Source organism: Aquarana catesbeiana, linkage group LG02 (genome assembly GCF_042186555.1).
Source record: "Aquarana catesbeiana isolate 2022-GZ linkage group LG02, ASM4218655v1, whole genome shotgun sequence".
In the NCBI taxonomy this organism is placed as follows: Eukaryota; Metazoa; Chordata; class Amphibia; order Anura; family Ranidae; genus Aquarana; species Aquarana catesbeiana.
In genome coordinates this window covers 129,507,856-129,534,221 of record NC_133325.1, presented here as the reverse complement: position 1 = coordinate 129,534,221, position 26,366 = coordinate 129,507,856, and the positions used below count along the sequence as shown (strand labels likewise).

The 26,366-nt window shown below is 40.9% G+C and overlaps 1 protein-coding gene across 4 annotated transcripts in view; it reads left to right on the top strand.

Moving 5' to 3' along the window:
• The window catches only part of IFT88 (intraflagellar transport 88), a 142,042-nt gene that overhangs the window by 50,706 nt on the left and 64,970 nt on the right, over positions 1-26,366 (top strand). For all 4 annotated transcript variants that reach the window (XM_073613459.1, XM_073613457.1, XM_073613458.1 and 1 more), the window contains exons 12-16: positions 5,492-5,723; positions 10,004-10,074; positions 12,465-12,551; positions 19,783-19,882; positions 23,618-23,704. In XM_073613459.1, coding sequence (XP_073469560.1) covers positions 5,492-5,723; positions 10,004-10,074; positions 12,465-12,551; positions 19,783-19,882; positions 23,618-23,704 — 577 coding nt within the window. The remainder of the gene's footprint in view (positions 1-5,491; positions 5,724-10,003; positions 10,075-12,464; positions 12,552-19,782; positions 19,883-23,617; positions 23,705-26,366) is intronic.

The window sequence follows — 26,366 nt, the reverse complement described above, 5'->3', positions numbered from 1 at the left end:
CACCCCACAATTTCAGACATTTTTTGAGCAACCTCTGTGGTCATGGATCATTTTCCTATATGGGAGCATTTTATTAATTGCCACCTTCCATTGCTTCTTGACAATAAATAATACCTCATGCTAATAGATGCAGATAAACGTTTAAGACTGCATTCGCACAGGTGACTAGCTCCAGTGCAAACAACTGTTGCAGGAATCTGCTGATTCTTGCAACTGTTTCTGGCACCTGTGAGTGGCTAGCTGCAGCCACCAAGCCTTGTACCCTTCAATGAGAGGTTGCCAGTTTTCAGAGCTATCCATGGCTGTCTGCAGAGCCAGCAATTGGCTGCAGTGATCTTTGCTTGACGCACACATAGTGCCTCCAGCAGCTTTCACCGCAGGTAATTGGTGGCTGTGAGGACAGCCCCAGATTGCTTTGGCTGTTGCTGACCTGTCATTGAATTGTACAGGGCTTGGTAGCTGCAGCTAGCCGCTCAACTTGGCAGAAACAGCTGCAGGAATAAGCAGATTTCAGCTGCTGGCATTCTCCCTGGTGCTAATCGCTCATGCGAATGTAGCCTAATTCTAAAGACTCAGGAGGACCCAGCAGGCTTAGCATGGTTCTAGTACTGGGAAACGCATTACATCTTGTGATATATTTGATATTTTATGTCAGGACGGTAAAATGACAGCATCCATCATGTCCAAAGGGAAGACATTAGTCTTTCTATTGAAGTATTGTCTACACAACAGTCACAGAACTGCCCTCAGTGTGCCTTAGTTCCATGGAAACAAGCAAAATGTGTACACCTCCACTGGACACTTTAAACTTCAATAGCCTCTACAAATATCGGAGGCCAATGACATTACTCTATACTGTTTGATAATATGATTTTGGCTGCTTTTTCCAAAATGATAGCATCTTTTGTATCATTGTGTCTTTTACTTGTTGTCTTTGTACTGACATTTTCTCTACAGTGCAATCTCAGAATTGCCCTTAGTGTGCTTTAGCTCCATGGGAACAAGCAAAATGTGTATACATCTCTTAGGGTCCTTTCACACTGGGGCGGTTTACAGGCGCTATTGCGCTAATAGAAGCGCCTGCAAAGCGACCCGAAAGTGCCGCTGCTTTCACACTGGAACGGTGCGCTGGCAGGATGATAAAAAAAATTCTGCTAGCAGCATCTTCAGAACGGTGAAGGAGCGGAGTGTATACCGCTCCTTCACCGCTCCTGCCCATTGAAATCAATGGGACGGCGCAGCTATACCGCCGAGGCGCTTTGCGGTGGTTTTTAACCATTTCTTGGCCGCTAGCGGGGGGTAAAACCCCCCCGCTAGCGGCCGCATACTGACGGTAAAGCGCCGCTTACAATAGCGGCGCTTTACCGCCGCCGCCCGCCCCAGTCTGAAAGGGCCCTTAAGCCCCGTACACACGACCGGTTTTTCCGATGGGAAATGTTGGATGTCAGGCTGTTGGCGGAAAATCCGACCGTGTGTATGCTCCATCAGACATTTGTTGTCAGACTTTCCGCCAACAAATGTTGGCTAGCATGTCTTCAGATTTTCAGCCAACAAATGTGTGTTCTCTGATTTTCTGATTGCGTGTACACAAGTCTGTCGGACAAAAGTCCAAAGTACAAACACGCATGCTCGGAAGCAGAAGCGGTCAATCTTGTAATCTAGCGTTTGTAATGGAGAATTAACATTCGTGACGTGGCAAATTATGAAATCTCCAAATGCAGCGCACGATTCTCTTCTTCTTTAATGGGATAATAATGAAGCTGCTTTGCTGGTGATACTGATGGAGTTATTGCAAACACATTTTTTCAAAGGCTTTTTTTTTCTAGTGATATCAAGAATAATATTATTATGATTTATTTATTTTTTTTATTTATGCAAGTTACCACAACACCATTATCTCCTAGTTTAAAAGATCAAAGATACAACTATGTTGTATCCCTTGTCAATTTTACATTGTATTTTTTGAAATGTAACTGCCTTTTGAAGTAAAACACATAGCAAAGTATTATTTTCAACAATTTTTTTGTTGTGCATTAAAAAAAAAAAAAAAATTAGACATGCTATCTGCCAATAGAACTTAACCAAAAAGTGCATTCTATGCATCCAAAAATATAGAAAATATACCAAATCAAATCATTATTCAACCAAAAAAAAATGTCAAAGCAATAACTCCAAGGCCAATAATAAATAACACCTTATCTCCTCTGACTCCGCAACATGGCTGGTTGACGAATGGCCGTTCAGAAACAAACTGAAAAGCGCGAAATGAAAAGCGCGAATCAACACTCAACAAACTTCTACTAACATGAAATTAGCAGAAGGAGCCCAAAGGGTGGCACTAAAGAGCTGAAAAACCACGTAGTATGTCTAGTACGTCACTACGTTCGTAATTGTTGGCCAACATTTGTGTGACTGTGTGTATGCAAGACAAGTTTGAGCCAATGCCCTTCGGACAAAATTCCACAGTTTTGTTGGCGGAAAGTCCGTTCGTGTGTACGAGGCATAAGACATTCTTTAAACTTTTAATAACCTGTGCAAACTTTGGGGCCAACAAAAGCAATATATTAAAAATATGATTTTAGCTGCTTTTTTCAATATCATGCTTGCTAGAAATGTAGATTTTGGTAAAGGATCCCGGTTATGAAAAACATTTGTATTCTGATAAGTGTAAGGAATTCATAATTCTTTTATTTCACACACCTTTATATACATTATTCTTCAAAGTGACAGGAGTTGGAACAGTTTAGAATACTGTCAGGGTGGGTCGAGCAGTTGCAGCAGAAAAAAAAATAAAAAAAAATAATATATATATATATATATATATATATATATATATATATATATATATATATATATATATATATATATATATATATGCTCTAAATCATGTGGATAAAAGGTTTTAATTACTCTCAGCAATGGTAGAACCCCCCCCCCCCCCATCCAAACACTTTTTTTCTTTTCTGAAAAAAATATGGCTGCCATTGCTGACCTTTCCTTATGAAAATACTTTGTTTCCTAGTTGTCATGCTGATCTAGTAACTTGAGAGCAATTGTTCAGCTCAGGAGCACTGACATTCCTCTTGCTGCATGCCTGCTGCAGGTTGGGGACTCAGAACGAATTGAGGTCATTGACTGCCAAGCAACTCATTTTTGAAGGAAGCCAGTAGCAACACACTGTACTTCTCGGTACAGTTTTCTTTAAAAACTTGCTCTAATATTTCTTCCCGCAGAGAAACGGAGTCTAACCTAGGACATTAGCTCTAACCTAGGACATTAGCTCTAACCTAGGACATTAGCTCTAACCTAGGACATTAGCTAACTATAGAAGCCCGCATGATGCTTCTACATTGAGAACAAAACGGGGGTCAGTATTTTATGCATGTAATGTATTTTAACCTGAGATAAATGTATGCCCCTGTACAAATCATTAGTAAGACCTCATCTGGAATATGCAGTTCAGTTTTGGGCACCTGTTCACAAAAACAATATCGACGAACTGGAGAAAGAGCAGAGAAGGGCAACCAAACTGATGAGAGGCATGGAGGAGCTCAGCTTTGAAGATTGGCAGAACTGAAATGATTCTGTCTTAAAGTGGTTGTAAACCTCAGACATGAAATATGAACAAAGCATATCCCTCTATAGTGTGTACTTTGAATCAAAGAGTTAGCAAAGCACCAACACAGGATGGAAATGTGGGGGCCTAAGGTCCTAAATGTTAATTGATTAAATAAAGAAAGTGAAAAAATTGACTTTCCAGGCACCAATCGTAGAAAATAAACAATAACTTTTTATTAACAATTAATACATAAAGATAAACAACATTTAAAATACTGCAAAATAATTGCAATAGCAACTAAACCTCTCCAATATGGGTCATGAGTGTCAAAACCATGCTATAGGGGACATGTATGACTATAATAGATAATACCATTCAAATGACCTTATTTGAATGGTATTATCTATTATAGTCATACATGTCCCCTATAGCATGGTTTTGACACTCATGACCCATATTGGAGAGGTTTAGTTGCTATTGCAATTATTTTGCAGTATTTTAAATGTTGTTTATCTTTATGTATTAATTGTTAATAAAAAGTTATTGTTTATTTTCTATGATTGGTGCCTGGAAAGTCAATTTTTTCACTTTCTTTACCTAATCAATATTGTGTGTACGTGTCTCAATTAAAAGCACTAAGCGCCATTTCTGTCTGCTGCTTCTGAACTAGATGGACTTTTTTCAGCCTGACTAACCATGTAACAGAGCACCAAATTATGAATACAATTATAAACGCACAAGTTTCCAAACCTTCTGCATTATGGATTGTATAGCTATTCCACCAAATAAAAGGGAAATTTACTAAAGACAGATCAGTGTGTATAGTTTGGTTTTATAATATTATAAGGTAGTAGTTTAGGTGCACTCCATACAGCTGGAAGACTGTCAAACCATTTGTGCTGCAGTGGCAAATGGCATTGTCACAAGGGGATCCAGTCTGCAAAGAATGTCACCAGCACATCTAAATGCTTATCAGAACAACTTTATAGATCACACGAATACAGCAACATTTCTGAGGAATGTTTATTTATGTAATAAAGTTGCTCTGGATGAGCACTTAGGTGTGGTGGTGACGCAATTTGCTGGTTATTTTAACAATGTGATGCAGGACACATCTCCCTCCACCTGATCCACTGTAGAGAGAACGTATCTGTATCTCCCTTCCCTGCTAGATGATCTAATCATATTAATTTGGCCGCTGTTGTTGTTTAAGAAGTTTATTCCTACTGATTCCTTTAAGTGGTATTAAACCCAAAACCAAAATTGTAATGTATTACAGCTTACAAATCATTAGATGTGGTGGCTGCATTCGTTTTTTTGTAGGCTTTTTTCCCTTTGTTTTCACCTGGTGAAATGTCCAGTAACACACCATGTTTTAGGGTGCCTACACTCTGAAAGAATGAGCAACAGAGACACCTTTGGTCAGCAGCTTTGTCAGACTTGGAGGAGGGGTGTAGTTTTACATGTGCTAGCACATTTAGATACACTAACAAAGTTAAGCCACACTTTAGTTAACACTTTTTTTTATACAGTTATAGCAATGAATTTGTTCTTTTTGAGATAAAGGTTTTACGTTAATAAAAGCTGACCATTGTAGGTACCTCTGTAAGGTTTGTCTCAAGCCTCTAACGGCTACATCCACAGGACAGCTTGTTCTGTTGAAAAACAATAGACTTGCTGGCTAAAACACCTGGTAAAAATAAAGGAAGGAAAGCCTAAAAAAGAAAACGATTGTAGCCATCACATCTAGGAATCGGTAAGCTGCAATATAAGAAATATTTGCGTTTGCGTTTAATGCCACTTTAATTCTTTCCTAAATTGTATACTTGTGAAACTTGTTAGTAGAGAAATGTGTCATCAGCATTTACAATGGATGCAAAATATTTTATATAAAAATGATATCCATGTTTATTTAACTCTCCTTCCATTTAGGATTAAGATCATGCAGAATATTGGGGTGACCTTTATCAAAACAGGGCAGTACACAGATGCCATTACATCGTTTGAGCACATCATGAGTGAGTCTCCGAACGTGAAGGCCGGCTACAACCTGATATTGTGCTATTTTGCTATTGGAGATCGTGACAAAATGAAAAAAGCTTTCCAAAAACTAATAGCTGCACCCCTTGGAATTGACGATGAAGACAAGTATATCTCACCTGGTGTAAGTATTTGCTGTTACTGTGTTCTATATAAGCAGTCCAAACGCATTACTGTACTGGGTTTCTTAAAAGTAGTTAGGATACTTAATTGTGGGTAGAATTTAGACGTTTCATCACCCTTTAACCTGATCCCAGGTCTACATTGTGAGATCTAAGCTCCACTCCACCTTTAAAGTGTTAGTAAACCACAGTTGATGGGGGGGGGGGAATCCTACTAGCACATTATGAGAATTACCTTAGAACGAAGCCCTCCAGCGGCGCGCTGTCACTGCTGAGAGGGCTTCCATCTTCCCCTGGTCTTTCTTCCGGGTTCGCGTCCTCCAACTACATGAGTGGCCAGGGGGCACGATGACACCACTCTCGCACATGCGTGTGGAAGCCACCGTTTGCGGCACTGGCTCTGAGGGACCTTCAGAGTCAATGACTGCATGCACTCTAAATATCTTAATTTTAGGAGATAATCACAGTACCTTCAGGTAAGCTTTTACTATAGGCTTGCCTGTAGGTACAAGTGGTAGAACAGAGCTTACCACCACTTTAAGTTAATGTACCCTTCTCTTATTTATGCCAGTATTCCTAAAACATGTAAGTGTTCCTTACCACCAGTAATTTGGCTACAAAGGGATACAAAGCACCTCCTTATGAATACAAAGGTTACACAGTTTCTTCCAGTCTTCCTTGTATAACTTACCTGGCAAGCCCAGCCGCATGCATAATAGAGCATTCCCAGCATACACCACTCCCAAGGAATCTTCTGCAAACCAAGCCTCTGGGGGTGATTTACGAATACTTCTCTATGCTGCCATGGTAGGCACCAGGAAAGGAAAATTACAGAGAGATAAGTATTCAATTTTCCATTTTAGAGCAGTGGTTCTCAGCCTCAGTCCTCAAGTACCCCCGACAGGACATGTTTTGGGAATTTATCTTAGCTAAAATAGCTATTCAAAATACCAAGCCATTGACTCTGATTTAAAGCACCAGTGCAAGATGAAGGTAAACCTGAAAACATGGCATGGAAGTAATTGGGGACAGGGTTGAGAACCACTGATTTAGAGCACTGAGCTAAAATGTAGCTCAAGACAATCCTATTCTAATTGTGGGCATTTGAGGGAAACCAAGTGAGTGTTAGAACCCCTGCTTGTCTTTTTCTAGCATGAAAAAGAAGAAAGGAAACAGCGCTCTCTGCAGGGACTACTCAATCCATACACCAGGTCCACTCACAGGTGCCGAGCCTCGATGTGTCCCAACACACTCCAATGCAACAGTATTAAGGAGAGCCGGCAAAGCTGTAATCCTTGAAGTGTCGTTTATTGGTACATCAGAGTGACAATAAAACAATAAAGCTGACGCGTTTCAGCAATAGCCTTAGTCGTAGCTAGAGTGCAATTTACCTAATGGGGAAACTATTTAGATTGACCTGTGTGTCCCCAAGGAAAGACATTGGTAGGGTTTTACCCTCACTTCCTGTTTGGCTATGTGACAGGAAGTGAATACATTTGAAAGAGAAACTGGCAAAATTTAGGAGCTGTCTTAACCCTATCAGGAGTGCAGACATACCCAAAAACTGACAAGACTTCGAATCCCTCTGCACTGTATCCCCAAGCAAAAATAAGAAAGGATTTCATTTAGTTTAACTTTGCAAAGACACATTCCTAAGTTCAAATGTAATGCATGACAATGGCCCATTTAGACCTTGTTTAATAGAAAACACCAGTTGCCTTTCACTAGAAAGATTTGTTAGTCCAGTCCTGGAAATCGGCATCTGCTTTACTATTAATTTCCATAAAAATTGGGTTCCTGCATCTAGATGCACAAAAAAACACTGGCGCTCAGAACACCGATGTGGTGTCACACAATCAAATAATTAATAATAAAAAAAAAGGCAATAATAGCAATAGGATAAGTCCACAATGATTAATTGATGTATAGAAAAGTCCAACCAACAAAAAAAGTCCATAATGATTAATGTATAGAAGATGTCCAATCAGCGGTAATTAGTGCTAGATATGCAAACTAAGACGATGAATCAGGAAGATTTATTTACTGTCACAAAGGGCTGCTCTTCTCTGGAGTGAAGCCGACTCAAAATCATCAAAGGAAAAACAAAGATAGGAGAGCGCCTCTGAGTTAAAAGTGTATTAATCAATAATAAAAAAGAAGTAATAGACACTTACATGTCAAAATACAAGGAAGCTCTACACGGTCAACATTAACAGGGAGATGTAGCCGTTTTCAGGGGCATATTTCTAGGAGTTTACAATTCCATGCTGCGAAAGCCACAGGGAGCCGGGGAGGAAACCGGCTGTATCCTACAGAGGAAAGTAATGATCAGCTCATGGAAACAGCATGTGACGTCAGCAAGCAGGGGAAACAACGCGTTTCAGAGCATGCGCGAAGTCCGTAAGGCGCATGCGTGCTCCTTTCTCAAGTGTAAGCTTGAGAAAGTGTGAGCCGATCGTTACTTTCCTCTGTAGGATACAGCCAGTTTCCTCACCGGCTCCCTGTGGCTTTCGCAGCATGGAATTGTAAACTCCTGGAAATATGCCTCTGACAACGGCTACATCTCCCTGTTAACATTGACCCATGTAGAGCTTTCTTGTAGTTTGACATGTAAGTGTCTATTACTTCTTTTTTATTATTGATTAAAACACTTTAACTCAGAGGCGCTCTCCTATTTTTGTTTTTGCATCTAGATGCACGACCGCTGTGTATGTGAGATGCGCAACTGCTGTGTGCGCGGAGGTATGTACCCGTGGCGCATATCTGGATCCCGGAAGTGGTGGCCAGCACACAGGAATAACATCACGCCCCTCCAGGAAGTTGCTTGTACTGCTGCTAATTTCTTCTCACCACCCTTTCCCACTCACTGTTCTCTGAGGAAGAGATGATCCTTATTTGCAAATTAAGATCATTTTTGATTTATTTTTACATGGGGTGATGTTTGTGTGGGTCATGTGTGTATGTCTTAATGATATGGCCCCAAAACACAAACATACTTCCTGTGTACAGATTCACTTCCGGGCCAATGTTTATTGCTTCAGTGTGTGTGTGTGTGTGTGTGTATAGAGATAGAAAATAAATATAGGAAATAAAACAGGCTCTTGCACTAAATCTAATTTATTTAAGATCTAACTGATTGCAGTGTATGATTACCTTTAAAGATCAAGATCTGAAAAAAAATAATTTATTGGGTTTAGAAACACTTCTCTGTTCTTTGTAATGTATTGAAAGATTTGGGTAAAAAAAAAAGAAAAAAACACATTTTAAAGATATATTAGAAGTAATAAAAATTAGATTAGCATCAAAAGGGTTAATTAACTGAGAACCCCTTCTAATTGCCTAACAAGACACATCCAATGAGATTAAATTAACCAATTGTATTGGGCAAGCGCTATTATCAATGAGAAAACCGGAGTTACCCTAGCGACATTTGCAGTTTACATACGCAGGTATTTATTATCGTTATTTGCGCTTCAATGTGCGTCGGTTCACGCGTTCAATTAATGACTTTTCCAGCGCACCAATTAATGTATGAACTGGTGCAGTGCCTTCTTCTTAGTAAATCACCACCTCTATGTCTCCACTGGCTGGAACAAGTGTCATACACCCTTCAGAAGCCACACAACTACCTTTTCTCTTTGGTTAGGAAATTTGATCAGATCTCTCCCTCTCTATTTCACTTTTACTCTCTAAATGGCAGCAGATTTTCATTTGGTGAAATCAAGGTTATGATGTGAATGATTATGACCTGAAAGTAGTAAATGATGCCTACAAAAATACCCTGCTATTGACAGCCATCTCTTCCCTGTCTGTCTGTGTACATCAGTCTTCCTGACCTGCAACAGTGTGACTCCGGCCAGCTGAATAGCATAACTTTGGGACAAACTCCTCCAATAGCACCTGGAACTGTTGCTGTTATTGCGTGCTACATAATAAAACCAAACCTTGGACTGTATTTCCTAGAAGTAGCCTAGAGGCTCAATTATTGGGTGGATTTTAAGAGGTTTTATTACTCGCTATTCCAAATGAAGAATCCAGGAGGTGGTAGGTTGGTAGGTGATGCATAAAGCAAAGTAAGGCATGCCATGGCAGCAGTTGGCAAACAGAGCTTGAATCTTAGTGGGATGGGCTTTCATGAAAAAGCCAAATTGTGATTAAATCGATTGTCTGTTTTGGGATTACTTGCCCTGCAACATTTATTTATTGTTGTCTACCTAATATATCCATAGTCTGGTTTTGGCTTCCAACACCATTTTACCATTGTTATTTTCCTTTATTTTAGGATGATCCACACTCTAATCTTGTCATAGAAGCTATTAAAAATGACAGCCTGCACCAAATGGAGCAAGAACGGTAATTTGTTTATGACCACAGTATTTTTCCTCCAAAGTTTAAAAAAAAAAAGTGTTTTTCATTCAAGATTCGCACAGGTGTTTTTTTTTTTTTTTTTTTACCAAGGATTTTTGCTTTTTTTTTTAGTTGACTTCAGTTAGAAAAATGTATGAATCTTGGATGAAACTTTTATAAATAGACCCCTTGCTAGGAATTGCTCCAAACTAAGTAAAGCAAGGTGAATCGCACATTTCAGCACATGACTAGAGGACTTAGGAACAGAAAAACTGAAAAGTTAGTATTATTTGTAAGAAGGTGTGTCGATTTTATTGAGTTATGTAATAAGGCCATTTTACATATAAGCGTTGCCCACAAAGTATGTATGTAAACCCTAACAAAAATGTTCTCTTATTTTTTTCTCTGTTGGTCTGTTAAATATACAGTTGAAAATGTTTTTATTTTATATGTTCTGGAAGTAAAGCTGGCCATAGACGGTTCAAATCTCGGCCGGTTCAGCAGGGGTCAGCCAAGATTGGAACCATGTATGGGCAGGCTGAATGTTCCCAAGTTGATTGATTGATCAACTTGGGTACAGCCAGCCTGTCAGATTTTACATGTGATTATTGCTAGCGACTATTTTAGCAGTAATCACTGTGTTTTCCTGGCAGGGACGCGGTGCCAGGGATTTTTTTCTCAGAGAATAGGTGCAGGAACTCAACCATGCCCGCCACACTCGCATATCTGCCAAATGGCATCAAATAGTAGCTCTTCCCTCTGCATACAACCCTCTCCCTCCACTGCCCTCATCTTCTCCCCCTCCTTAAAAGCTCCACCATCTGTCATATATCTTACCTTTGTTGCAATATTTAGCTGAAACACCTATTCGGCTGTAGTACCTCCCAGCATACTATACTATACTACAGTCACTTGCAAGGGAGATCATGCAGTATGAGCATCAACAACTGGTCGCCAGGGAAAAAATGGAGACCACAGAGGGTGCAGCCTACCATGCACCCTCTCCTGTCCTTGACTGCACTGAACCCTGGGCACCTGTTCTGTATCTCCCTTGTCCCTGTCCGGCACTCAGTAGGATCTGCGCAGGAGATCTGACCTGTGGGAGCTACTGAGAGATAAGCTATCACTTGTAAACGCAGAAGCTGGATTTCAGTGTTATCAAGTGATAGTTGTGAGCAGGGAGCAGAAGACCTGAGCCAGAGGTGGTGGATCTGAGTTCCCCCTAGTTCCTGCTGAAAAAAAGCCCTGCGCGGTGCCATTGTGTTCTCCCAGTCGAGCAACCACGGGTTGCAGGAAAGAGAATCGCTTTATCTATTGCCGGTTTTAGGCAGTCCTGTGCACGCTGCAATCTTATCTCAACATTGTTATTAGGAAGTATTTTAGGACCACAATACAACTCCTTTCATGTTTTGGTGATTTGGAGAGGGGGTTTTTCTGTAATCCTGATACCATTCCTTCTGACAATCCTCTGTTCCGTGGATACAGTACACTGAAGTGAGCATTGTCACCCTGAGACAGGAAGTGAGGAAATATATCCCCAAGGACACATACAACATTAGTAACCTGAAATGGTTCTAAATCTTCTACTCTTTATCCAAATGAAAAGGTTTGGCAACAAGATTGTCTGCTCCATTACAGCTTGGTTAGCGTTCTCTGAAATTCTCATTGCAGTGTACTAGGAAGTGTAAAACTGGGTGCCTCTTGTTTTAGTTTTTACTTCTTTTACTTGACATTTTCTATAGTGCAGCTTGAAAGCTGATTTCCTTATGTGGAAGTAAGCTGATTCTGTTCTATGCTTCTCCTGAGAAGCAGCTTTAGGCCTCATTCACACTGGACATTATAAAAACGCCAGTAGCGCTAGCTGTACAAAAGCTGTAGAATGAGTTTTGCAACCTTTTTCACGCATTTTTCAGCGTCTTTTAGCTTATTTTTAGCAAAACTATACTCCCACAAAAGCTTATGGCTCAAAAACGCTGATAAACGCTGAATAGCCATGTTTTTCAGCTTTTATCAGAGTTAGAGCGTTTTTACAGCTGCAAAACTCATTCTGTTTTTTTTTCCAGCCAGAAAACACCCCTGCCAAAAAACGCTGATAACAGCGTTGCATGGACACATAAACGCTGATGCATGGACACATAGGATAACATGCTGGGGAGTTTACTGGCTGTAGAGAAAAATGCCTGAACCAAAAAGAGCAGTTGTAAAAACATCCAGTGTGTACATGAGGCATTAGATGCTCAGAGACAAAGTAATGTGTAGGATGCAAGGTGGCATATTTTCTCTATACTTGTATCTTGCCGTGGGCTTATGGCTTTATACATGTTCCTTGCATTCATTTTGAAAGTATTCAATATTTCCCTAAAAGTCACAGGGATCTTTTTCATTTTTTCTTCTAGGAAAGCATTGGCTGAAAAATACATCATGGCTGCAGCCAAACTAATAGCTCCAGTTATTGAAAACTCTTTTGATGTTGGCTATGACTGGTAAGATGTTTTAAACATTGTAAAATAAGCCAGATAAAACATGTTCTGTATATGTGTGTGTGTGTATATATGTATATATATATATATATATATATATATATATATATATATATATATATATATATGTGTGTGTGTGTGTGTGTGTGTGTGTGTGTGTGTATGTGTATATATGTATATATATATATATATATATATATATATATATATATATATGAAATGGAATGTTTAGAGCCTGTGAAGGTTCTCATTTATCCAGGTCATGGTATACCTTGTACTAGTTAGTCGCATTCATCTGGATTTGTTGTGTCCAGTTCAATGTGACTAACTACTTTTAGGAATAGTGGTTTTACGCTTTTTTCTTTAATGGTTTATTATAATCGGGAATCAAAAATATAATTTTAAAATATATACTGTACTGAGTAAATATGATCTAGTGTATATTAATATTTTGCACTCTTTGAGCCAGCAGGTGGAGTTATATGCTCTTTTTCACATATGTACCTCTGTCTATTTACAGCCTGCTGAAAATAAGCCAAGCTGCAACTTGAATACAATGTCATTAAAAGCTAAACTCCAGGCAGATATAAAAAAAAGTGAGTATACCCCTCACATTTTTGTAGATATTTTATTATATCTTTTCATGTGATAACACTGAAGAAATGACACTTTGCTACAGTGTACAGTAGTGAGTGTACAGCTTGTATAACAGTGTAAATTTGCTGTCCCCTTAAAATAACTCAACACAGCCATTAATTGAGTACACCCCTAAGTGAAAGTGTCCAAATTTGGGCCCAATTAGCTATCTCCCTCCACGGTGTCATGTGACTTATTAGTGTTACAAGGTCTTAGGTGTGAATGGGGAGCAGGTGTGTTAAATTTGGTGTTATCGCTATCACTCTCTTATTCTGGTCACTGAAAGTTCAACATAGCACCTTATGGCAAAGAACTCTCTGAGGATCTGAAAAAAAGAATCGTTGCTCTACATAAAGATGACCTAGGCTATAAGAAGAGTGCCAAGAACCTGAAACTGAGCTGCAGCATGGTGGCCAAGACCATACAGCGGTTTAACAGAACAGGTTCTACTCAGAACAGGCCTCACCATGGTCAACCAAAGAAGTTGAATGCACGCGCTCAGCTTCATATCCAGAGATTGTCTTTGGGAAATAGACGTATGAGTGCTGCCAGCCATGATGCAGAGGTTGAAGGGGGGGGGGGGGGGTCAGGCTGTCAGTGCTCAGACCATACGCTGCACACTGCATCAAATTGGTCTGCATGGCTGTCGTCCCAGAAGGAAGCCTCTTCTAAAGATGATGCACAAGAAGCCCGCAAACAGCTTGCTGAAGACAAGCAGACTAAGGACATGGATTACTGGTGTGATGAGACCAAGATAAACTTATTTGGTTCAGATGGTGTCAAGATGGTGTCAACCAGGTGGGGAGTACAAAGACAAGTGTGTCTTTCCTACAGTCAAGCATGGTGGTGGGAGTGTCATGGTCTGGGGCTGCATGAATGCCAACATGTACTGTGACATACTGAAGCAGAGCATGATCCCCTCCTTTCGGAGACTGGGCCGCAGAGCAGTATTCCAACGACCCCAAACACACCTCCAAGATGACCCCTGCCTTGCTAAAGAAGCTGAGGGTAAAGGTGATGGACTGGCCAAGCATGTCTCCAGACCTAAACCCTATTAAGCATATGTGGGGCATCCTCAAATGGAAGGTGGAGGAGCACAAGGTCTCTAACGTCCACCAGCTCCGTGATGTCATCATGGAGGAGTGGAAGAGGACTCCAGTGGCAATCTGTGAAGCTCTGGTGAACTCCATGCCCAAGAGGGTTAAGGCAGTGCTGGAAAATAATGTCGGCCACACAAAATATTGACACTTTGGGCCCAATTTGGACATTTTCACTTAGGGATGTACTTAATTTTGTTGCCAGCGGTTTAGACTATTCATGGCTGTGTGTTGAGTTATTTTGAGGGGACAGCAAATTTACACTGTTATACAAGCTGTACACTCACTACTTTACATTGTAGCAAAGTGTCATTTCTTCAGTGTTGTCACATGAAAAGATACAATAAAATATTTACAAAAATGTGAGGGGTGTACTCACTTTTGTGAGAAACTGCGTGTGTGTGTGTGTGTGTGTATATGTATGTGTATATATGTATATATATATATATATATATATATATATATATATATATAATTATTATTATACAAGATTTATATAGCGCCAACAGTTTGTGCAGCGCTTTACATAATGGAGGCAGACAGTACAGTTACAATACAAATACAGGAGGGATCAGAGGGCCCTGCTCGTTAGAGCTTACAATCTAGGGGACTTAATCTACACATTTTAAAAGGCGTGATAGCTGGAGGAGAACATTTGGTGCCTGAGTTATTTTAGCTTATGTTTGACCTATGTCATTATCACTCTCCCAATAAGGGGGGGGGGGGGCAGCTGGCGACGAACCTGTCAAAGTGAATAGCTGAGTGTGCCACCTCAGATTCTGAAGGTCTTGAGAGAGCCCTTTGCTTTTACTCAGCATGAGATGTTTCTTGTGGGACAGCTTGGTAATGGGACACCTTTTTATAGGCCATCAGTTGAGACTGAACCAGCTGATATTAATATGCACTGACAAGGAGCAGGATTGCTTCTAATTACTGATAGATTTCAGTTTGTGTATTGGCTTTCCATGCCATTTTTGCACCTCCCTTTCTTCATGTGTTCAATACTTTTTTCCTGTGTCATTCCATTTTATTTCACATAACCTAATTTCTGAACTTATTTGATTTGGTCTCTGTGTATGTAAGGATTGCATGGGTGGTTAGCGACAGGTGGTGAAGATTTCATGTCAACAGCAACTTTAGAAATATATTTACCTAAAAAAATGGTGACAAGTTCAATACTTATTTTACCCGCTGTATATTTTCTACATATTAGTAATAATATATATATATATATATATATATATATATATATATATATATACATACATATATATATATATACAGTCGTGCTCATAAGTTTACATACCCTGGCAGAATTTATGATTTCTTGGCCATTTTTCAGAGAATATGAATAACACAAAAACTTTTCTTTCACTCATGGTTGGTGTTTAGCTGAAGCCATTTATTATCAGTCAACTGTGTTTACTCTTTTTTAAATCATAATCACAACAGAAACTACCCAAATTACCCTGATCAAAAGTTTACATACCCCAGTTCTTTATACAGTGTATTATAGCCCCCTTTAACATCAATGACAACTTGAAGTCTTTTGTGGTATTTGTGGATGAGGCGCTTTATCTTCTTAGATAGTAAAGCTGCCCATTCCTCTTGGCAAAAAGCCTCCAGTACCTGTAAATTCTTGGGCTGTCTTGCATGAACTGCACGTTTGAGATCTCCCCAGAATGGCTCAATGATATTTTTTTTTAACAGTAAATGGTTTTTTATTTAAAAGAAAATTATATATCATAACAATGACACAGTACATGAACATCAAGCGTATGCAATAAGTCACAAGGTCTGAGTTGACAATATAGTTACAGCTAGCAGTTATTCATTCAAGCATACAATGAGATCTAATTGTTAAAGCATTTTAGCAGTCATATTCCTAATAGTATTGATGGATCATAGTAGGAGTGGAAAAGGGGGGGGGGTCTAGGAAGGGGGAGAAGAGAGGGGGGGTGGGGGGGGGAGCGGAGGACAGGGAAGGGGTTATATAAATCCAACACCAGAATAACATTGCTATGTAGCTGCTGCCACAAGACACTATAGGATAGAGTCAGAGCATCGGGGATTACCAACTGCCCCGGGTCTCCTATCCATGTGCATCAACCCATTGAGACCAGACTTTATCAAATTTTTTAGGGCAATTTCTACTCTCATATGTCAACTTGTACAAAGGTAGGACAAAGTTTATTGTGGTCATCCACATATGTTGTGTGGGGGGGGGGCGGGCTGCTTCCACCAGAGAAGAATCTCCCGTCTGGCATAGTATAGAGCATAGAACAGGAACAGTTTGTCGTGTCTGGATGCTTCAATGTTTTCCATATTGCCCAGTAGCGCTAAGGCAGGATCCAACCTAAGGGACCAGTCCCCAAACGTGCCCAGGACTTCCATCACTCCCTGCCAGTATGGACATAGCACAGGGCACGACCATACCATATGAAAAAAAGTTACAGGAGACACACCACATCTGGAGCAGAGAGCGTACGTTCCCGGATATATGCTGGCTAGCCTTACTGGGGTATAATATGCCCTATGTAGGAACTTAATTTGAATGAAACGATCCCTTGCTGAGATCATTTTTGTGGTATAGTCAGACACTATATCTTCCCAACTATCGTCTGTCAGCTCTGGGATGTCAGTCTTCCATTTATTAAAAACCTTAGTCAGGGATGTCATATGTGCAATTGAAAGGTAGAAGTAGAGGGAGGACAGGGGTTTGTCCATGATTTTAGCAATTAGCAGCCGTTCAACTGGGCTTGTACCGCATGATTTAGTTGATAGTACCTGAACTTCATGGAAGCAGGGATATTATGTTTAGCTTTCAGTGTTTCAAAGGAGGAAAAGGACCCTTCATGGTAGATATGCTTAATAGTTACTATCCCACTGACCGCCCACAACTGAGAGTCCGGAAGCCCATAGAGATGTGATAGCAGGGGATTACCCCACAGGGGCATATGGGGGGAGATGACCGAATCCGACTTATAAATAGCTCTTGCCTTTTGCCACACCTGTATAGTTGTGCGCATTAAAGACGTTACCTGGGGGTGGGCCTTGGGCCCTCTGTAGGGTAAGTTAGTTAATGCCGCATAGGATCCCAGGATGGCCACCTTAAGGGTCACCTCAGGATTCTGTCTGGGCTGGTCAAACCACCACCGGACAGTTACCAGGACTGCCGCCCAAAAGTAGAGCTGGAAATGTGGCAACGCCAGTCCTCCCTGGGACAGGGAGAGCTGGAGCGTATTCCTTGCCAGTCTCGGAGCTTTCCCAGCCCAGACAAAAATGGAAACAATGGAATCCAATTTTTGAAAAAAGGATTTGGGAATGAGGCACGGAGTGTTCCTGAAAAAGTAGGTGAACTTGGGGAGATAGACCATTTTTACCAAGTTCACTTTGCCGCTCAATGATATTTAGGTCAGGAGACTGAGATGGTCACTCCAGAACCTTCACTTTATTCTGCTGTAGCCAATGACAGGCCGACTTGGCCTTGTGTTTTGGATCATTGTCATGTTGGAATGTCCAAGTACGTCCCATGCGCAGCTTCCTCTCTAATGAATGCAAATGTTCCTCCGGTATTTTTTGATAACATACTGCATTCATCTTGCCATCAATTTTGACCAAATTTTCTGTGCCTTTTGTAGCTCACACATCCCCAAAACATCAGCGATCCACCTCTGTACCTTTCATCATAGGCCTTGTTAACTCCTCTCCAAATGTAACATTTATGGTTGTGGCCAAAAATCTAAATGGTCTCATCACTTGAAATTACTTTGTGGCAGAAGGTTTGAGGCTTGTCTCTGTGCTGTTTGGCGTATTGTAAGCGAGATACTTTGTGGCATTTGCGTAGTAATGGCTTTCTTCTGGCAACTCGACTATGCAGCCCATCTTTCTTCAAGTGCCTCCTTATTGTGTATCTTGAAACCGCCACACCACATGTTTTCAGAGAGTTCTGTATTTCACCTGAAGTTATTTGTGGATTTTTCTTTGCATCCCGAACAATTTTCCTGGCAGTTGTGGCTGAAATTCTAGTTGGTCTACCTGACCGTGGTTTGGTTTCAGCAGAACCCCTCATTTTCCACTTCTTGATTAGCGTTTGAACACTGCTGATTGGCATTCTCAATTCCTTGGATATCTTTTTATATCCCTTTACTGTTTTATACAGTTCAACTACCTTTTCTCACAGATCCTTTGACAATTCTTTTGCTTTCCCCATGACTCAGAATCCAGAAACATCAGTCCAGCACTGAATGAAAGATGAAAGGGTCTGTCAGGAGTCCAGAAACTCATTGGTCTTTTCATTTGGGTAGTTTCTGTTGTCATTATGATTTAAAAAGAGTAAACACAGTTGATTGATAATAAATTACACTAACCATGAGTGAAAGAAATGTTTTTGTGTTATCATTCATATTCTCTAAAAAATGGCCAAGAAATCATACATTTTTCCAGGGTATGTAAACTTATAAGTACAACTGTATATATCTATAGATATATAAATATATAAATAGCTAGATAGATACATACATACACATTTAGGTATGGGTGTCAGCCTCCTTTGATCCCCTTTACAACATTACTCAGACAGGAAGGAGGGCAGCACAAATGTATGCTGACAAGGAACCTGCTGAAAAGAAGCGTAACGCCTGGTACACACGATAAGATTATCGGACGAATGATTGTCTGGTTTTTTTTGCCTGTGAGTCTCCATATGGAAAATGAAAACGTTACTAAAATTAAGAAAATTGTCGTATAACAGAATAAAAATTCGGAAGTCGTGTAATGTGTTATATTGTATTTGGATTGTATTTTCAGATGAAAACAGTGCTGTTTAAACTAAAATCTTACGATCTGGTATCATACAAGAAAAATTTTCGTGCTTGTTCCATCAGATAATTTCACACGACCTGATTGGCTTTCGAAAGCTGTGTACTAACAATCAGATTATTGTACGATCGCTTTGAAAGCGGTATTTTTGGTACGATTTTCTGATTGTGTGCACTAGGCTTAAGGTGCTCCTATACCGTCCAATTGTTGGGTTGGACAGTCAAAGGGGGGGGGGGGTGCTTGGTGCAGGGAGTGACATGGCTTTATTACTTAGCTATAGTAGAGAAATGTCTGGTCAAAAGCTTAAGTATGGCCGGGCTGTTCAAGTCTTAATACTGGCTGGACAGAAATAGGAATCTCTTAGTAGGTAAAGCAGGTCAGATATATGTTTTTGTCTGCGTATTTAGCTGTGAACCCGGTGTTCAGCTTTGGGGAAACCTGTACTGAGAAAAACACAGGCTTACATCACTGCCCTTCTTCTGATAGTGCTGGTTGTCTGACTAGCATTCTGATCCAATGGTTTTAATACCTTTTGTGTCACCTTCTGCAGATTGGGGAAACCTGGATCAGAAAGTGAAACTTTCAGATCAGCATGATGGCCTGCAAACAGCCTCCAAATTTGCAGTTACTATGGCACATATCTATTTATGTTTGTTTTATTGTTTTATTTATTCTTGCAGGTGTGTTGAAGCTGTAAAGACTTCACAATATGTGGAACTGGCAAATGATCTGGAAATTAATAAAGCTATAACATATCTGAGACAGAAGAACTTTACCCAGGTATATATAGTTCTTACTTTGAGTTCTATCTGAATATTTTGTTAAATATAAGCCAGACACATCCAAGATGCCATGTAAGCACTCCCAGTGCCAGTGTGTGTCAGTCTTGTTACTTACCAAATTATCACTTCCATGGCTTTGGTAGTACATGGTACCAGGGCCGGGCCAAGGACAGGCAAAAGAGGCATCTGCCTTGGGCACTGTACTGCAGGAGCTTTTCCTTCCATTGAATCACTCACATTCTCACAATGCACCCAGCATTAGTCCCTGACCACAGCCTGTGAATGAAGCAGCATCAATATACTGATAAGGTCAGCACTCTGTTTACTCCTTTCCCTCTGAACTTGTGTTAATGGGCATTGGACTTGTGTGAAATGGACAAAGGCAGCTTGCTTTTGACACCAGTTTAAAATCTGTTTGAGATGCTAATAAGATCATTCAGAATTCATTCATAGGTACATTTGACTTGCAGTTGTTGACCTCCATCTAACCAACATGTGACCTGCTTCAAGCTGCCTTTCTAATGCCATAAACTTGTATAGGGGGAAAATAAGCTCTCCTGGGCTGAACAAAAACCTATCAACACAGGCCCTAAGATTGACATGGTGCAATTCAGTAGAGTCTGATTGGCTAACATTGCTGATCCTCTCTATCCCAGCCTGATTACTACTGTTTGGGTGATTGTATAAAGCTAATCTATAGATAGATTTAGGTACATATACTAGTTGTACTGAAACGTAGGCTGAAGTGTTGTTTAATGACTATATAGCTGATTCAATCTTTGATATTCCAATGGGAGTTAGACCCTTTTCACACTGGGGCGGTGTGGGCATTAGCGTTAAAGTGCCACTAGTTTTAGCGGCGCTTTTTTGCTGTTATAGCGGTCGCTTTTTGGGATCTTAACCCCCGCTGACGGCCGAAGAAAGGGTTAATAGCGCCCGTGTTGCGATGCTTTGCAGGCTCTTCGGCAGCGCTGCCCACTCATTTCAATGGGCAGGGAGTTTTGGGAGCGGTGTATACACCGCTCCCCCACCACTCCAAAAATGCTGATTGCAGGACTTTTTTTCCCGTTCTGCAAGTGCACCTCCCCAGTGTGAAAGCACTCAGGCTTTCACACTAGGGTGGCTTGAGAGGCGCTTTTTCAGGCGCTATTTATAGCGCTAAAACACCTGAAAAGCGCCCCAGTGTGAAAGAGGTCTTAATCTTTAAAGTAGAAGAATGCATTTTTCTACAAGTCCCAGAGCTGTTGTCTATAATAGTGAAGGGAATCACTGGCTATAAAAGAAGATATCTGAATGATGCCTGTAACTGCAGGCATCATTCAGATATCACCACTCAAAGTCTGCAACGTCATATGATGGCGTGCGGGCGGGAAGTGGCTGCGCAAAAAACATGCAATAACCATTATTTTATTCTCCAGGACCCGTGCTTAAAAATATATAATGTTTTGGGGCTCTAAGTAATTTTCCAGCAACAAAAATGCATATGTATGTGCGAAATTTCAGAAATCTAGGATTTAAGTCTAGAAATTAGGATTGCTTTAATGGCTTATTTCACTTAAACTAACATGGTATTTCCTAGTAAAGTTAGTTGTACTCCATTCCCACCTAATTCTATGATATGTATGGGACTCTAACCTCTAACCTAGATTCTAACTATCTTCCCTCTTCCTGAAGCGCCCACTTTGATCCATTAAAAAAAAAACTAAATTCTTCTTTTTTTTACATGCAATCTTCATGCTACTCTAGTAATGTCATGGTTCTCTTCTTAGTAGCTGTAGTGAGGGTTCCTTATTCTAGCACTAAGTGACACCCAGGTAATGACTTGTAAGCGCCCCTCAGTCCAGGAGTACTGTGAGCACATTGGATTTATTGAAGTACATTGGATGCTTCATTGAAAGCCTGAGCTCACAGGAACTGGATTGGATGATGCTGACTGTCGTTCAGTTTGGAGGACAAGCCGTGCTGAATGTCAGAGAGGAAAGCCTGTAGGGAGGACAGTGCCAAAAATAAGGTAAGTATTTCAGCAAAAGCTGTTTTTTTTTATTCTTAAGGCTATAAGGCACAATATTAAAAAAACAAACACAAACTAAAGTTCCACTTCCAGGTCAGGAATCTCACCACTGGAGTCCTCTAAAGAAAATAAGTAGCCAATGGGTGACTCAGCCTGAGGCACCATTCAAATACTGAAGTACCAGTTTTGTTAACTAACATAACATAATAATTGAACACCTTAAATAATGTATGCAATATATAATTCTGATGATACTATTATGGTTTGTTATTCCCTTATTTTTACTTCCTTCTATAATGCAGTTTTTCTTCTCTGTTTGCTTTACACTGTCAGTACGATATGGTATGTACTGCCTTTGACCACTAGCGCATAGTATGTAGACTAGATGCAAGGGTGATTGTAAAGGTTGCTTTACGCATAGTTATTGTGGCTTGTGGCAGGCAGCCCAAGTCATGCAAATTAACTTTTTTTTTTTTTCTTGTATAATCTTTATTTATTAAAGACAAGGCATCACATCTCGATGAGCAGTGCCATTGGTAGAAAAAGCAAATGTTGCACAAATCATATATGTGAAAGAAAATAAAACATTTAAAACACAAACGACATAGGTAGAATAGGTAATATAGCAGGAAGCATTAAAGTTTTAGTAATCACTAAACGGAGCCCCCTCCCCTCCACGGAGCAACGGAGCCCCCTCCCCTCCACGGAGCAACGGAGCCCCCTCCCCTCCACAGAGCAACGGAGCCCCCTCCCCTCCACAGAGCAACGGAGCCCCCTCCCCTCCACAGAGCAACGGAGCCCCCTCCCCTCCACAGAGCAACGGAGCCCCCTCCACGGAGCAATGGAGCCCCCTCCCCTACAAACAAAGAGGGGAACACCAACCGCCCCGTCTTCTACATTTACGCGCCCCAAGAAATAAAAATTGTAATACGAAAGTAGACTAACCAGCCTCTCAAACAACAAGTTATTGTGGTACGCTAAGGAGATTAATGGCTGGGCCTCCTGGGAGGAGCTCAGGGGGAGGGGGGCAACTATAGGCCTCCAACTGACCACCCCCAAGTGCAGCGCAAATTAGCTTTTACCTTGATCTTTAGAGTGAAGTAGTCCTCAGAATATTCAGGAAGATGAGAGCTCCTAAGTTTTTAGGGTTCCTGGGACACTGGTGAAGATGATGAGAGAGATGTGGGCACCTATGTGTGCATGCATTGCAATTGTGCTGCAGCGGGAGTTTGTTTTCTCACACAAATGCACATTTTAAAACTTTTACCCTTGCGCATATTTGTCCAAATCTGAAAGACCTAAGTAAATTCTTTAATTTTGAGTGGAACAGGACAATATATGACAAGAGCTTACCTGCACACATGTAACTATTGTACTATTGGATTTCCATCTCTTCACCAACTGACCATGACAGGACTGGGAGGTCAATCTCCCCAAATCTTGGTTGTAGACAAGTGAAGACATAACCTAAGACCAAGTCAGGCAAATAGTCTACTATTGTATGATTAGGTGCACACAAAATTGATACCCTGCCGTGCTCAGTGTTTAATTTGCAAGTCAAACAGGAGATTTAAATATGGAGAAGTATAGAATAGGCTACGGAATGAACTTCTCATTACCCGTTTTTTACAGTAATGCTTCTTATTGTGGCCTGTAGTGAGAACTGGTGTGATGAGTATTGTATGTTGTACAATGATTAAATATGTCATCGTTTGTCTCCAGGCTGTGGAAACCTTAAAAATGTTTGAGAAAAAAGACAGCAGAGTGAAGAGCGCAGCAGCAACCAATCTCTCTTTCCTGTACTTCTTAGTAAGTGAGATATTAGTACCTATGCTACATACTTTTTTTTACGAATCCAATTTTTATTAAAGAATAATGATTGTAGGTTACATAAACACAAGGTACAGTATACAGAGATGTGACAGAGGTAAATTTAAAAAAGAAAGAAAGATACAAAAAATATCATCAAGCATAGAAGGGGGTACTCCTAACTATAGAGTTGTGAAGAGACTGGGAGCATCTCTCCACTCTTGGGTCTGTTCAGGTAGGTTGTCGGACCCAATTTTAGAGTAGTTAGGTAATACTCATGTAGTCATTCAGCCCAGTGCCCACACCGATTATACGACCCATCTTTATCGTGTTAAGGTACCTAGGATGTACATTGCTTACTTGAATGGACTTTCTACATCTCTACTTTTTGGTGTCTTTGTCTGGTTTGGTGGATTTTACTGTCCTTGGAGACAGAAGAAGAGAAAATCTCACCAAAGTGAAAGGAATTCTGCTCTGAGGCCTTGATCACATAAGTGTATTTCTGTCCACACCAGTGAGAAGGGCTGTCTTTGCCCTTACGGGATACACAGGTGTTCTGTTCATCTGTGAGCAAGAAGTGCCAGTCAGTTCCATTGGAACACAACGGCTGGACAGACACAGCCACTGGTCTCAATTTGACAGGCATGCAGGGTGTGTCCCCCCGAAAACACACTGTCTGGTGAAGTTTCCTAGCAGTAACATAAACTTTACAGAGGGTCTAAAAATTCCCATGCCAGATACTCCACTATACATACACTTTCACACCTATTTAAAACCATTTTATAGACTTAAATCCTATTTACTTCTGCATATTTTCCAGGGGTATAATGCATGTTTTTTGTGTTTTTTTTTTTTTTTGTGTGTGTTTTTTTTGAGTAGGCTAACACGGAGGATTAGTCTAGGAAACCAGTTTATAGATCTATTTAGTCTATCCAACAATGGAGTTAAAGTGTTACCTTGCATTACAGTGGGCCATAAATCTAAAGAGGGCTATTTACTAAAAGGTAGAGATTGCAAAATCTGGTGCAGCCCTGCATAGAAATCAGTCGGCTTCCAGGTTTTATTGTCAAAGCTTAATTGAACAAGCTGAAGTTAGAAGCTGATTGGCTACCATGCACAGCTGCACCAGATTGTGTCCTCGCCAGTTTTATTAAATCTCCCCCAAAGTGTACCTAACCCCTGGAACAAAAAATTAGCATATTGCAGCTTACCAGTTGTTAGAGGTGGTGGCTACATTTGTTTTCTTTCTCCAAGCGCCTTTTCTCTTATCTCTGTGTGGAGGATCGGTGAAAAACAAATGCAGCCACTACACATATGGACTGGTAAGCTGGAATATACAAAAAAAAAATTCTTATGTTTAGATATAGTGTAAACAAAGTTGTTTTCATGTTATCTTTTCTTAAAAAAGCCGTTCTTCCATGATCACTATGGATTTACTTTTGGGCTGTTAGGAACTAAGCAGATATCTATTCCTTGTCCAGAAAGGGGTTAGGTGGATTCGATCCAACTAAGCTGAGGCTAAAGCTGGCTATAGACAGCAGGGACCGGCCTAGATTTGAACCATGTATGGGCAGACTGAATGTACCCAAGTTGATCGATCAATCAACTTTGGTACAGCCAGCCTGTCAGATTTTACTTGCAATTATTGCCAGCTGCTATTATAGCCGCTAGCAGAAATCACTGTTATCTTCTGGCGAGGATGGTACAGGAAAAAAATCTCTTTGTCTATGGCCGGCATAAAGCTGTAGGTGACAATAACAAATGAAGCTTTGTTGTTCTAGGTTTGTTAATGAATGCTATATGTAGGGGTTGCTGGCAGCACACAGTGCATTGTTACAAGGTCTGGAACTTTTGAGGCCAGGTAGATGTGTCACCGCCATTCTCGAGAAGACTTCTGCTCATCTGTGGCTACACTTGCTTTGGAGGAGCTGGCTTTCTTAAAGCAGAGCTCCACCCAAAAATGGAACTTCCGCTTTAAGTGAAGGTGACCTCCTGACATACCAAATTTTTTTGGGGAGGGAGCGGATACCCTCTTTTTAGGGGCATCCAGCTCCCACTTCCTTCCGGCTCCGCGAAGCCCTGGGAGGAAGTCCACCTCTCCCCCCTCCTTCCGTGTAATCTTTTGGGACACGTCTCAGGTCCCAGAAGATTGCCTGGCCATTCACATCACGGCTAGCGCATGCACAGTGCGTGCCCACAGTCAAAATGCAGGCGCCAAGGAGAGAGGGGGGACAGGAGCAGCGATTTGTTCGCCCGCATTGCTGGACCGTGGGACAGGTGAGTGTCCGATTATTAAAAGTCAGCAGCTACAGTTTTTGTAGCTGCTGACCTTTATATGGGTGGAACTCCGCTTTATAGAGTTCCGCCCCCCCCCCAGCAAAAAATTTAATGTTAGCAGCTACACATACAAATACTGTAGCTACTGACTTTTAATATTAGGACACTTACCTGTTCTGGAATCCAGCGATGTCAGCACACCATCAGCTCTCGGGTGCTGCCGCCGCCATTCGTGTTAAGGGAAACTGGCAGTGAAGCCTTTTCAGCTTCACAGCCAGTTCCCTACTGCGCATGCGCGAAGTGCGCTGCGTTTTCTAAACTGCCCAGTGGCAGGGGGAAGGAGGAGGGGGGCCTAACTTCAGAGTGATCTCACCGCAGCGAGATC